The sequence below is a fragment of the Schistocerca serialis genome, chromosome 1 (genome assembly GCF_023864345.2).
Source record: "Schistocerca serialis cubense isolate TAMUIC-IGC-003099 chromosome 1, iqSchSeri2.2, whole genome shotgun sequence".
Taxonomy (NCBI): Eukaryota; Metazoa; Arthropoda; class Insecta; order Orthoptera; family Acrididae; genus Schistocerca; species Schistocerca serialis.
The window spans coordinates 279,596,867-279,611,582 of record NC_064638.1 but is presented as its reverse complement, the minus strand read 5'-3'; the positions used below and the strand labels follow the sequence as shown (position 1 = coordinate 279,611,582).

The 14,716-nt window shown below is 42.0% G+C and overlaps 1 protein-coding gene across 1 annotated transcript in view; it reads right to left on the bottom strand.

Annotated features, from left to right (window-relative positions):
* The window catches only part of LOC126465925 (uncharacterized), a 405,052-nt gene that overhangs the window by 28,196 nt on the left and 362,140 nt on the right, over nt 1-14,716 (bottom strand). Inside the window, exon 22 of the mRNA XM_050096347.1 lies at nt 9,304-9,458. Coding sequence (XP_049952304.1) covers nt 9,304-9,458 — 155 coding nt within the window. The remainder of the gene's footprint in view (nt 1-9,303; nt 9,459-14,716) is intronic.

Below are 14,716 nucleotides of genomic sequence, written 5' to 3'. Positions count from 1 at the left end.
GCAGGCTTTATAACACCCTACCTCCAAAAGGGGCAGAAATGTCGACAGAGTGTTGTTTTCCCAGCCACAGGTGTATATTTTGCGCTGTAAGACAGGCACGTTGTGTGGGAACTGTATCGTTGTGCCACATTAACCTGCTTTGCAGGGCAGCCTACATGTTAGCAAATAAAAAACGTTTTCCACCCACCAAAACATAGCCTGTACCGCATGCCACACTAGTCGTGGGAGTATTATTGATGTGTCTTATTGAACTGTATTGCACAAGCTACATGTACCAGTGAGCATAACTGGCGACAGGTTGGGATGGATAAAGGAGGTGGGAGTAGAGGTGTAAAGGGCAGGTGAAAAAAGAAGAGGGGAGACAGAGATGGTAAGAGAGAAGGGGTGAAGAATATGGTCAATGGGAGGGGGAGGAAGATATGGTCAGAGAGAGGGGCTGAAGAAAATGGACAAAGAGACTGGGAGGAGGAGAGAAGGTGTATTCAATATACGATCAGGTCTCACTGATGTGACCACCACTTATATCTGATGTCAGCATGCAGTAACTATGCACAGATGCAGATAGCAGCATGGGCAGTGCAGTGTATATAAAGTGTGTTGCGGGGATGTGCAGTCGTTCTCATAGTGCAGAAACAGAACGATTTATCTGATGTCCTAAAGGACATTGTCATTGTCTTTCGGGCCAGTGTTTGAAGTACTGCCGAAATGTAAACTCTCTGTGTGCCATGATAGCAAAAGTAGACTGTGCTTGGCAAAATGGCACCAGCAAAAGCAGGCACTGAGGCATGTGTGGTGCACCGTGGGCTTAAAATGACAGCTGTTGAAGTGTGTATGGGATAACAGAAGTTCAACTGTTGAGCAACTTACTGCCCAGATGGACCAAGGGGACGACTCTTCAGTGAATGTTGCTGCATATGGATCTCCACAGCAGGTGCCTTTTCCATACACCCATGCTGACCGCTGTTCATCAGCAACAAAGGCTGGAATTTACACACCAGCACCGCAACTGGACGATCAGTAAGTGATGACAGGTGCCTTTTCAGGAGAATCAAGTTTTATGCTCCATCTGACAGATGACCATTAACGTGTGTGACGTGAAACTTCTGAACGTATGCACACTACAACAGTCATCAGAAGAGTCCAGGTCGGAGTGCGTGCTCTAGTCATTCTGGATCAACACAAACATGCATCTATCCTTGGGGACCACTACCACCCTACATGCAGTTTGTTTTTCCTTGGCGCAATAGGGCCTACCAGAAGGAAATGCAACCTGTCACACAGCTCACAGTGTACATGCATGGTTTGAAGAGCACCAGTATGATTTTACCACACTCTTCTGGCCACCAAACTCTCCAGATTTAAAGCCAATCTATCTATGGGTCCACCTTTATTGTACTGTTAGCACCATGGTTTCCCCGCCAAGAAATCTAGTGCAGCTGGCCACAGCAATGTAGCCAGCATAGCTCCACATCCCTGTAGCCACTTTCTAGAACCTCGTTGACTCTATTCCTGCGCATCCGTGCTGCAAAAGGTGGTATTCAGGCTTCTGACAGGTGGTAACATAAATGTGACGGAACAGTGCTCAAGACATACGGAGACGAAGCTGTGGAGAAATGGCCAGTATGTAAATGAATAAATAATTTCAGTATGCACAATCTTTATCACATTTAAGTTCTTTATTTTTATTTTTAGATGACTGGTCTTGATCTTCTAAGAGATCATCTTCAGATCTTACATTCCTTATTGGTCGCAGGAATCTCTAGAGTGGGGGAGATCCATCTCTGTAGGTGTGGAGAACACCGACACAGTGATGAGCTGCATTATCCACACCTGCACTAATGGATCTGTTTCACACCATCTGTTACTACGGTCATCAAGGATTGCAAGATCTGAGAAGATCGAATCCAGTTATCTAACGATGAAATGAAACAACAAAAATAAAATAAATATACTCAAACACAAACTGAAAACATACATGCTTTAAAACTCTTCTACTTCATAGAAGAATTTACGATTGTGTAATACTATAATATTTGTGTGTGTGTTTGTGTGTGTGTGTGTGTGTGTGTGTGTGTGTGTGTTTGTAGCAGAGAGAGAGAAAGAGGAAGAAATAGGCAGTCAGACAGACAGACTGATATGTAGCACAAAGAGTTTCATATGAAACTCCACATGTAAAAATTTACACGTGTCTAAAGATAAGTGTAAATAAGTCGGTCATGTAAATGGGCAGGATGTTACCTCAAAACAATGAGAAACGACGAGAAGGGGAGGAGGAAATGGAATGAAATTTCATTGGTTGGGATGGAATGTGGTGTTATTTCAGTCATTACGAAATCGAGGCAAATTTATAAGGAACTCAGCAGTATTAGTCCAGTTAGCAGTATCACGTTGCATCCTCTCTGGATGCCATATTTCGATGTAAAGGGTGTCATGAAACCACTGTGGCCTCTCCTGAGACAAGGTCGCCCACAAGTGTTTTAACTTGTCTGCAATATCCTGAATACTGGTGCATGGACGATTTTCCTGTCCGAGCTGGTTCCAAAGATGTTTCATCAGGGACCGATGCGGATCTTACTGGCCATGAGAGCACTTCAACATCATGCAGACAGTAGACAGACAAATGCCATGTATGAACGAGTGTTGTCCTGTTGAAAAATGGCACCATGATACTGTCACATGAGGACTCAAGATGTGCGTTCCCTCAATCACTACCAGTAGTGACTTGAAATCTTCCCCAAAGACCCACAAACCATGATGTGAGTAGTAACACCGGAACAGGATTTCTCCCGGGATCGTTGCCATGTTCGCCGATGATGGTCATGTGTGGTGGTACAAAACCACGATTCATCGCTGAATACAATGCGACACCATACATCAGCAGTGCACCACTCCATCCTTACCCGTTGGTATCGTAGTGTTAACGGCAGCCTAGCCATGGAACAGTAATTCCTTCTCCACTGCTTCTAGTCCATGACCAATGGTTCGGAATGACTCAGAATGTTGCAGGGAGTTAATTAGTTTTTGCTGGATGGCGTGTGCAGATGTCACAGGGTTATAATACGCTTGGTCCACAATACGGCGATCCCGTCTTGTATTGGTCAAACATGGTGAGCCGGTACTTTAACGACGAGTATTCCTGCCATCACATTGCCATGTAGTGCAACATTGGACCACTCCCACATCTGAATGCCCCGCAAATCTGGCCATACGGAGGCCCACAATAAGGTCCCCTATGAAACTATGTCACGTTTTGACTGTCTCACACAAGTACACAGGCAGTTCACTTTCCTTTTATACCCTTTTAGTGGACTCTGGTGGCTGTTCTATCTGTCACAGAGAATTGCAATTGTAATCATTTACATACCCGCCAGTGTGTGTACGAGTACACAGTTATATTGCCGTAACATCATCTGGATGCTTCACATTTTTTGTGAGGCAGTGTACTTACGAATATCAGTGAGTGGACGTCGTCTGTATAACTAAACGATATGGGGTATAGTCGTCTATGTAGACTTATTGCTTGTATTCAGTGTCATGATCAACTAGGAGTGTTTGGGCCAACCGCTGTGAATCTTCAAACCTTCTAGTATTTCGCAATAAGTGTCTAACAACAGCGGCCCTCTGAAAACGACTGAGAGCAATTTCAAATAACTCGATACATTTCCATAAAGAATGTTTTAATCAGCTGCGATTTGTGTGCCGTTTCGAAACTCTGTATCTTACGAAATTAATGTGCCGATCGGGGACTTTCCTACTCGTGGACAACGCTCTTTCCGACTCACCTTCACAGGAACAACAGATGACCCGTTCTTATACTACCTTTTCCCACGAAATCAGTGTGTGTTTCCAGGTCACAGTGGGTGAAACGTGATACAGAAACTGGATCTATACTGCTAAGTACCTAATAAACTTGACTCAGTTTTGAAATCACTGAAATAACATCACATTCCGTTCCAATCAGTGAAGTTTCATTTCGTTTCCTCTTTTCCTTCTCGGCGCTTTGAAGCAACGCGCTGCCCATTTACACGCAGTCATTTTTACATTAAATTTATGCCTGCAAAGTTTCGTACATATCTCTTTGTGCCACTATTTTGTCTGTCTGTCTGCCTATACCTTTGTCTCTTCTCTCCTTCAAACACACACACACACACACACACACACACACTCATTACTCAGTTGGAAATCCTTCTATGAAGTAGGAGTTGTAGCGCATACAGTGCATAGTTTCAGTTGGTGTGTCGGCGCTTCAGTCTGGAACTGCGCGACCGCTGCGGTCGCAGGTTCTTATCCTGCCTCGGGCAGGTATGTGTGTGATGTCTTTAGTTAGGTTTAAGTAGTTCAAAAGGACTGATGACCTCAGATATTAAGTCCCATAGTGCTCAGAGTCATTTGAACCACTGAGTTGGTGTCTGAATTTTATTTCAGCTACCTGCTAGCGTTTTGCTAACGGCTTTGCTCGCAAATGCGTGTGACGCATATACTGTACATAAATCTTCCTGACCCCCCCCCCCCCCCCCTGTTTCCAGTTCTCCCTCCCTCTGTCTGTTCACGTCAGCCTCCCAGGTCTATCTGTCAATTTTTATTATACATTAAAACATCGTTGTAAATCATTATAAAGTGACATGAAACAAAGAAGATAAGTTTACATCAGAAAACGTGAGTCTTTGCCGAATAGTACAGCCAATAAGAACACTGCATGCGAGCAGGCAAGGTTCCGTGTTTGCATCGCTGTTCAATATACAGTTACAATCTACTATGCAGTTTCAGCTAAAGACGTTGTCTACAAAATCGTTTGTATACAATGTGTATACGATAAATGCTTACAACACATCACAGTGAAGTAGGAGAATTCGGGACAAACAATTTGATGCAAGACACTTGCAGTCCGTCAAGGCTGGAAATTACTGTACTTGAAATTGATTTACAAAAGCCACCTAACCAAAAGCACACGCACGCTGCTCGAGATTTTAAATATCCCGCTGTTCTCCATGCAAACAGCTAAAAGGCAAATCACACTGGAATAATTAATTGCCACTTGGAAATGAAATATGGATCAGCACCAGTGATTGCCAGTACTTTACTAACGTAGATTACAATTCCCTATAGTGAATTGCATGTTGACTTAAATATGAAGCCTCTATGAAAGAAAGTTGTTCTTAACTGTAAGCGAGCGGATGCGCCTTGGGTCATGAACCGGCTGGTGAGAACAGACCCAACAGAATTCACCAGAAGGCAGCTGGACAGCTGCTAGGGAGAATTGCAGGCCGGGCCGTGCTTTGTGGTAAGCCCCACTGTTAGCTGGACATGTTAGTGTCACAGTACAGATTATATCTCCAGCCTGTGTCGGGACTACAGGGCCTGTGGAATGGGGAACAGTAAAATTTAGGACTCCTTTGAAGAGTGTAAGAACTCACCAACGAGCTCAAACAAAATGTGTAACGAAATGTGAGAAACAGCTACTACTGGGTAACATAAATAATTTAGCAGTGGGAGTGGGAAACCGTGCTTTGGTTAAGGAGGTCCACCCTCATTGGTTTAGACCCGAATCTTCCTTGTAGGTGGCAGAAAGCTGACAGTTATTCTTCAGCGAGGCATCTCCTCACCTCAGGCATACTTCAGATTTCAGCATCTTGATGAATGGGGTGCCGTCTCTGGCAGACTTCATATATAGGCCCTGATCCCAACTACCTCAAACTTCGACACAGATGCAACCTGTTGGCCGGCCGGAATGACCGAGCGGTTCTATGCGCTACAGTCTGGAACTGCGCGACCGCTACGGTCGCAGGTTCGAATCCTGCCTTGGGCATGGATGTGTGTGATGTCCTTAGGTTAGTTAGGTTTAAGTAGTTCTAAGTTCTAGGGGAATGATGACCTCAGAAGTTAAGTCCCATAGTGCTCGGATCCATTTGAACCATTTTGCAACCTGTTGTCTGGTACTGAACCAGAGAATGGCTTTTGTAGTATCTTTAGCCACCACTTGCGAATTAATATGGTGAGATCTAGACGCAATAGTAATGTGAATTATGGGCAGAGTTGTTTCGTACTGCTTCACACGCAACGGTTAGAAGAGCTGCGCCGCAGAGTGGAGTGGTAACTGTAGGTAAGCTGGCCAGGAACAGAAATGATTAGTGAGAAAGCTAACACAGTAAACAGAAGAGCTACCCAGACAGGTCTCACAACCCTTCCTCACAGCGTTAAGTGGAGTAGGAACGCCCTATCACAACAATGTTAAATTTAGTAACTTGGCTTCCCTGTATTTCAGGAACCACTTTAGCCGTTGACATGAAACTTTTATAGGATATTAAACTGTGTGTTCTAAGCCTACTGAACTACAATTATTGCATTTCGGCCACTGCTTTCGGAAATAATTTTTTTAACTACATGATTAAAATTGTATGTTATCCTAAATAATTTTAATTATAAATGACATTATGTTGTTCTTTTAGTTCAGTAGACTCAGGATATGTATGTTATTACTCCCTTAACATTTGAATATTCTACTGGGAGTGGTTTCCGAGATTTAGGGAAAAAATGTAACTGAAAATATATATTTTCAGGAATGGTTCCCAAAGTTTCAAAACACTGTAACGCATTTAATAAATGCTTAATTTTTTTTTATTTTTAGTCACTCAGAAGCACCCTGCTCCATACTGTATATCATCCTCTTTATCTTTTTCCAAGTATTTTCTTCTTTTCTTCTTTCTGGACTCCTTAGTGGCCAACTGTGGTGCATACTCTGCTTTATCAGTGCGAATCTTGTCCATCCGTTCAAGTTATCTGATGCAGTTTGCTCCAGGATTAACTCCCATATGCCGCAGCACTTTAACCCTACCAATGTTGCCATCATTACAAGCAATAACAACATCACTGACATCCTATTTTAGTGTCTTCATTCCAACAAAACATTTTTTGGTAAGAGAGCCCATATAAGATTATTGAATGACTCATTGGGGTTTTGAGTCTGACCGTGCACACACTTCGTCAGTAATTCAGGATTTTCTAGGTCTCTGTAAAATTGTAAATAGTCATGACTGCTGCTGGGATGGAATGTTTATGGCTGTGTAAACTGTTCGAGTACTGGGCTTTGCGGCTATTGCACCATGAATCAGGTGCAAGAGGACAAAGGTGGTGTACTGATTTTTCACCAGTTGACAGTCTGTGGAAGAAGGTAGTCCATACTGCCTGCTTCATTTTCATCAATTCCTCAGTATTATTTTTAATGGCCATCCCATACTACTGCTGTAGTTCATGAATCATTTTGTCTGTCAGCCTGCCCCTTATGGTATTACCATGAAACAGTTTCTCAAATTTTGTTTCAATTTCTTTAACCTAGTGCCCATCCTCTTCTGGACATGACCTTTATAACACAGCGATTCACAGCCTTCTAATAAAAAATTACCGACTTTATCAGATCTTGAAGTAATGCAAGTAAAAATTTGAACATTTTCAACCAGTGTAGATTATATTTAGAAAATAAAATATTTCCAATGTGAGTTTATAAGTGATATGTGTATCATCTGATTCGGAAAATTGCTAATTTTATAATGAGATAAAAATCCGAAAATGTGAAAAAAATTCCTTTCTAACTCGCCTTGAGTAAAGCTGAGAGGGCGGTCGTGAGTCGGGCCTGGGTAGCTCAGTCGGTAGAACACTTTCCCGCGAAAGGCAAAGGTCCTGAGTTCGAGTTTCGGTCCGGCACACAGTTTTAATCTACCAGGAAGTTTCATATCAGCGCACACACCACTGCAGAGTGAAAATTTCACTCTGATATCATTTGAGTCTACACGATCACTGACGAGTAGGTGGGCGGCTTGAAGGGAGTCATAGTGTCACTACTGTGGCCACAGGAATGGGTGTGTCCAAAAGTGTCATCTAGATTAAAAACGCTGAAGGCGGAAACGCTATGCCAAACATGCTGGTGGTCGTAGAGGGACCATCACACTGAAAGAGGGTCGATACGTAGCCCCAGCAGCGAAAAGGAACAGCAATCACACTGCTAAATAGATCGCTGCAGACCTTGCAACCGCTACCGGTACGCGTCTCTCTGCCAGAACCAATTCATTTCGATTAAATGAGCGTGGTCTTCGTGCTCGGAAGCCTTAAATGTATCAATACGTCATTGTCGAGAAAGAGTTCCTTGGTGCAAGGAGCATGTTGGTTAGGATAGCAACATTGGTCCAAAGTGATGTTCTCCAACGATTCCCACTTCACTGTCGCAAGAGATTCCGGCCACCAGTTAAAGTGGAGGGAGAGGGCAACACGTTACACACCACAGAATCTTCATGACGTCTACTGCATGACATAGGCGTTATGGTATGGGGAGGAATTATGCACAATGGTGAAACACGCTGCCTATATTTGCGCTAGGCACTGTTACAGCACAGCGGTATTTTCAGGGAGTTATTGTAGATCAAGTCCGTGTGTTTAGGAGTGCGCAAGATCCCCATTTTCTGTTTATGGACGACAATGCCCGCCCACACAGGAGTCGAACACAGTGGAAAAGGAAGATATTGAACGTATGGAATGGACTACGTACTCCCCGAACCTAAACCCTATAGTGGATGCCTGGGATGCTCTTGGCAGACGTGTTTCTCAACCAAGCCCCCCCCCCCCCACCCCCCCTAGAACCGTGTAAGAACTGAAAATCGCGCTGAGAGAGAAGTGGAACAATATTTTCCGAGAAACCCTCAATAATTTGGTACCCAGCATGAATAACAGGTGCAAAATTTGCATTCGTGCCGGATGAGCACATATTCCTTAGTGAAAGTCCGATATCGACCTTTGTATTGGGAATCTAATCAGTGTCAAATATGAACGTTATTTATGCCTGTTATCCTGCTTTCCCTTGTGATGATACACGTACTATTTTTCGCTATAAATATACCGTTTCGCTTCAATTACGTATGTAATGTGTTCCATATCGTCTATTATTGCTAGTTATTATTCCTGTCCAACCATGTCTCTGTTCGTTAGCAATTCTCAGGTAGTGTAGTAAACATTTTTTAAGCTGTGAATTTCTCTGTATAGTTCTCCCGAAGAGCTGAAACTGTTTGTCTTGAAACTCGTCGATTAAAAAGTGATACCTGTGGCTAAATCTGTGTCTGAGCTAGATTACAGTAATTTACACGTTAGACCCGAACATCGATGTTCATTATAATTAATAGAACTGTTGAAATCGGATAAATTTTTTTGAATCATCCCGTATTATAACTTCTTGCATGAGATCTTTTGTAGGTATAGCTGTGTTATTACGTATACACACCAGCTATTAATCTCTGTTCTGAACATACGAGTACAACTCACCCAGTTATTTGGCAGCGAATCTGCAGTCCCGTTCACCCATACGTAGTAGTCCTTATACCTCGTGAAGTTTTCGTGCGTAGGGTCGCTGGAAGCGATAAACCATTCGTGCTCATCGCTAGTATGGTTGGGCACATAGTCGAGGAGTACTCTGATGCCTGAAATAACAATAAAACTGTCAAGTTTTGTCTTCACCAACATGAATAGTAGAGTCAACTGGCAGAAATACAACTTGCGCCAAAAGAAGTGTTAAAATAATCCATACATCATGAAAGCGACATAAACTAGAGAAAAAGCCCACCATACAAACTAAACTACAACGCAAACCAAAATACAGAGAAAATGACTAAACTACTGCATGAGTGAAGGTGCTTTCATTGATCATATATTGAAAACTGTTTGCCGTTACTTATTTTTCGTGTAAATGATTACGTATTTTTGCTCCAAAACAAGGTTTCTATGATTATTTGACAATCTAATAATAGTGACACCATTACAGTAGAGTGACATGTAGCCTATTTAAAATAGTCAATCGCTTGAAAATGGAACTCTAGTTCTAGAAATGAAGTAAAGAAGTCTGTGTCTAAATTTGTCTGGGATGGAATGTTTTACCTCTTTTCTGACACACATCTCAGAGGAACATACACACATACATAGGCTAGTTGTAAGCGAAAGAATGGAATTTAAAAAACTCTCTTTACTTCAGTTTTGTTGAAGTGTGATTTTCATAGCACATACTTTCTTAAAAATCAACATTATCATCAACTATTTGACAATTCCTTTTTGGATAAAGGCCTTCTGTACTTTCTACGTATTTCAGTAGGGATACAAATCCGTGTTACTCTTACATACTTCGACCCTTTATTTTTTCACTGACACAGAAGTAGCACTACTTGAACCTGCGCTAGAGTAGGAGGACAAAGAAAGTTCTGGGTCTACTTCATATTAAATTGATATCAAATTAATTCACTAGTTAATTAAATTGACTATTTAATTTCCCCTTTCCATCCCCCACCCTTGAGCAAACCCACCCCTCTCCCTGGAAAATCCCCAGCCCACCTCCTCACCGCAATCCCTCTCCTCCCCCTGTTGGTGGGAAATTCCAATTTTCTCGGTAAATTAAAATTTTCATGTTAAATTTAGATGTCACATTGCACAGGATGTAATAATAATAATATAATATTCTTTATTTTTAAAAATTCAATTTACATATATGTTGATGTGTAAGCATATGGGCTACTCTCTTCATTTCATCATTTTCGGAAGGTATAAGTATTACCCTGCTGGAGGATCAGCAACTAGATGCTCTAATTGCATAATTACACTGGACATATCATCAATAGCAACCCATTCAAAAATCATAAACATCTATATGCACAGCTACTGGCCCAGAACACAGTGCTACATATTTTGCAAAGATCATGAAATACTGCAAAAAATGGTAGACCAACACATCTATCGATCGTAAAAAATCTTGTCTAAACACCTCTAAACTTCATCTACTGATCATATAAAGATTCAATACACATCACAGCAACTTTTGGAAACTTTTGAGGTCAAAATTGGGAAAACTCTAATCCAATCTTCGAAAAAACTATGGACTATCAAGAATTGCTACAGAAACGAAAACAACAGAACTCCTCAAGTAGCCACTAATACATCTAAACTTTCCAAGATACAAATACCCATATCCTCCACGCGCTGTCTCTAGTGCCATACAAACAGTATATCCAGAATTGCACAATTGCTAAGGAGTTTACAAGAGTAAAATATACTGCAGCATATAAAAAATCAAAATGAGCGTGACGAATAATAAAGAATATACAGTAAACGATTTAACATTACTGAGGTTTTTAGGGAGGTTTTCTCCTCAGTAACAAAGAAAATTCGGGGTCTTAATTACTTCACATCCCAGCCAAAATAGGAGTGCAATTGACTGTCGGAACTGCTGCCGTGGTGGCCTTATATAGCTACGGCTGGAGCGGTGGTGCTACCAGCGCAAATGTTGGCACCATCTGCTACAGCATGACGTAATTACTGACCAATGAGAGGCCGTCCTTGGGATATATAAGGCCACCACAACAGCAATTTTGACAGTCAGTTGCTCCTGACGAAAACTATGTAGGTAATCGTCGACAGCTTAAGGTTTTACCCTGAACTGGTGTAACATTAAGTCTGAGAGTGTAGTGTGTGTTATCATTCATAATATCACACACCATATTTAGGAAGATTAGAAAAATGCATTTATGAAAATTTATCTCACTGAAAGGAATATAAAAGTCAGTCCTCAACTGATGAAGTCGTGACATTTTTATAAAGTTGTTCAGAATTCTGTTACGATATTCCATGCTTTTGTAAAATATCTTGTTCAAGAGTAAATGAATCTTCGTGGGGAATCAATAAGTAAAAGCAATTCTTTTGCTCTCCTCTGCAGGCTGTCACAACAGACTCAACAATGAGATGCCCTAAACTCACTGTTATTTTTGTGTATTAGCTGTGTTCAAGATAAAAGGTAGAAGTGTAACTGGCAGGCGACTCTGGAAATGGTCAGTGTCCTCTGACGCCACGGGGAAGATAGGAATGCCACAGATTTCAATTCTTCATTACGCTAAGCAGTGACCCGTGGTGTTGTCGTTCTGTACATTTTGCGTCCTAATCGTAACGACTTGTACCTTTTAGCTCTGGTATATTGTAAAACAACGAGTGGTCAACTGTAAAACAACAGGTATTCTAATATTAGTAACGCTGGAAGTGCTGTGTAATAGCAGCGTTAACAATAGATTCCGGCTGCTCAAAGTAGCAGAAAGTGACACAGCCAGCCTTAACGTCTCTCACTGTTGTGTATGTTACCGTTATTTATAATTATCACCTCTAGGTGAATATCATTTTAATAATATACAACAGATGAAATGCACATGCGCAACAAATACTGACATATGTACGCATAGACCTACACAAAATTTTAACTTTGTCCCGGAAATGACAGTAGTTCCACTCCCCCAGTCTGACCAATCTTTTCGGAAGGTTTCCGTTGCTCATAAGGCGAACGCTGGGACTGAAAACTCCCTCCCAAAGTTTCCCAGTTAGGATTCTTTCTTGCCACTTCGAGACTGTGCAATGTTTCTCCCAACAGCGTGCCCTGCTCCCTCACGAGCTGGGAGTGAAAGAAAAGTACTGTTCCACTTTAGATAGTTTACAGAAGTTAATAAGAAGCTGTGGCGTTACTTCAAACAATATTTCCGAAAATATGCTCGGCCTCTACTAATGAACTCAGCCAGTAGGTAAGAGATATGAGTCCTATCCGCGATTTCCTCTGCAGCAAGTTGACAATTTCTTGTAGGACCACCCAAGTGAACTACGAGGGTGAGTCAAATGAAAACCTTAAATATTTTTAAAATATTATTTATTGTGCAGAAGTGGTACAAAGCTGTATCACTTTTCAACATAATATCCCCCACGCTTATTTATAATTATCACCTCTAGGTGAATATCACTTTAATAATATACAACAGATGAAATGCACATGCGCAACAAATACTGACATATGTACACATAGACCTACACAAAATTTTAACTTTGTCTCGGAAATGACAGTAGTTCCACTCCCCCAGTCTGACCAGCGCTTACAGAGTGCATAAACTCCTTTAGAAAAAAATTCTTTTGGTAGTCCACGCAACCATTCATGCACCGCGTGGTGTACCTCTTCATCAGAACAGAACTTCTTTCCTCCCATTGCGTCTTTGAATGGTCCAAAAATGTGTAAGTCACTTGGGGCAAGGTCTGGTGAGTATCGTGGATGAGGAATACGCTCAAAATGCAGGTCTGTGGTTGTTGCAACTGTTGTACGGGCAGTGTGGGGCATTGCATTTTCATGTTGCAAAAGGACACCTGCTGACAACAATCCACGTCACTTTGATTTGATTGCAGGCCGCAGATGATTTTTTAGGAGATCTGTGTATGATGCACTGGTGACAGTGGTCCCTATAGGCATGTAATTCTTCAAAATGACGCTGTTTTCGTCCCAAAAGAGATTCAGCAGAACCTTCCCTGCTGATAGTTCTGTTTGACACTTCTTTGGTTTCGGTGATGAGGAATGGCGCCATTCCTTGCTCGCTCTCTTCGTTTCCAGTTGGTGGAAGTGAACTCAGGTTTCGTCCCCAGTAACAATTCTTGGAAGGAAGCCATCACCTTCTCGTTCAAAGCGCCGAACAAGTTCTTCACAAGCATCAACACGTCGTTCTCTCATTTCAGGGGTCAGATGCCGTGGCACCCATCTTGCAGACACTTTGTGAAACTGGAGCACATCATGCACAATGTGGTGTGCTGACTCATGTTTAATCTGTAAACATGAGGCAAGTTCAGTCAGTGTCACTCGCCGGTTTCCTTCTCTATGGTTTCAACTGCTGCAATGTTCTGTAGAGTCACAACAAGTTCTGCCTGACCTGAACGAGGAGCATCTTCCACTGAAGTCACACCATTTGCGAACGTCCTACTCCATTCGTAGACTTGCTGCCGTGACAAACATGCATCACCGTACTGGACCTTCATTTGTTGATGAATTTCAATATGTTTCACACCTTCACCACGAAAAATCCGAATAACAGAACGCTGTTCTTCCCTGGTTCAATTCACTAGTGGGGCGGCCATCTTTGTACTGATACTGCGACGGTATGTGTGCATCTGCTCTATGCTGCCACCTACAGGCCATTCTGCACGCTGTTTGTAACACGCTTACCAACTTACAGGATAACGGCGCGAAATTTCGATTTGTTATTACATATTTAAGGTTTTCATTTGACTCACCCACGTACAAGTGTTCTGAGGGCCACGTCTGCTCTGTAGTATGATTTACCGGTTGAACGGGCCCCTAGTTTGCCGCAAGATTGACTGAAAAGTCAGTTTTAGTAATCTGCTTTGGTTTCTCCCAAAACATGCGATTATCTGAGGGGGCCGAGGTATCTGTTATTCTGCCGTTTGATATTCCAGACACGGACGAGGCGGCTTAATGAGAGCTGGAGGAAAAGTGTTTCAACCATTCAAAGAGGTTCTGTTAGTGCTCATGAATTAACATCGGCCAGCAGCTTATTTGCGGTAGGGAAGCAACCAGTATATCACAACTTCGGCGTCTCAAGCACTAGTGAGCACTCAGAAAAAAATTAACAAAAGAACTGGACAGAGTTGGGATACCCATTGTATACGTTGCATGCGACATGGGAGTGTAACATTCGAAAGTAAGACACTAGCTTGAGCTATAAACAAATGTATTCCTTATATGATGCATATCTACGGGTCTTCTGTAATGTATCAGTTATTGCTATTGCCAAGATATCACATACTAGTCGAAGGACTCGATTTGCCAGATATCTCGACCATGACAATGAAATTAATACAAGATATTTTGGACATCATAAGGGCA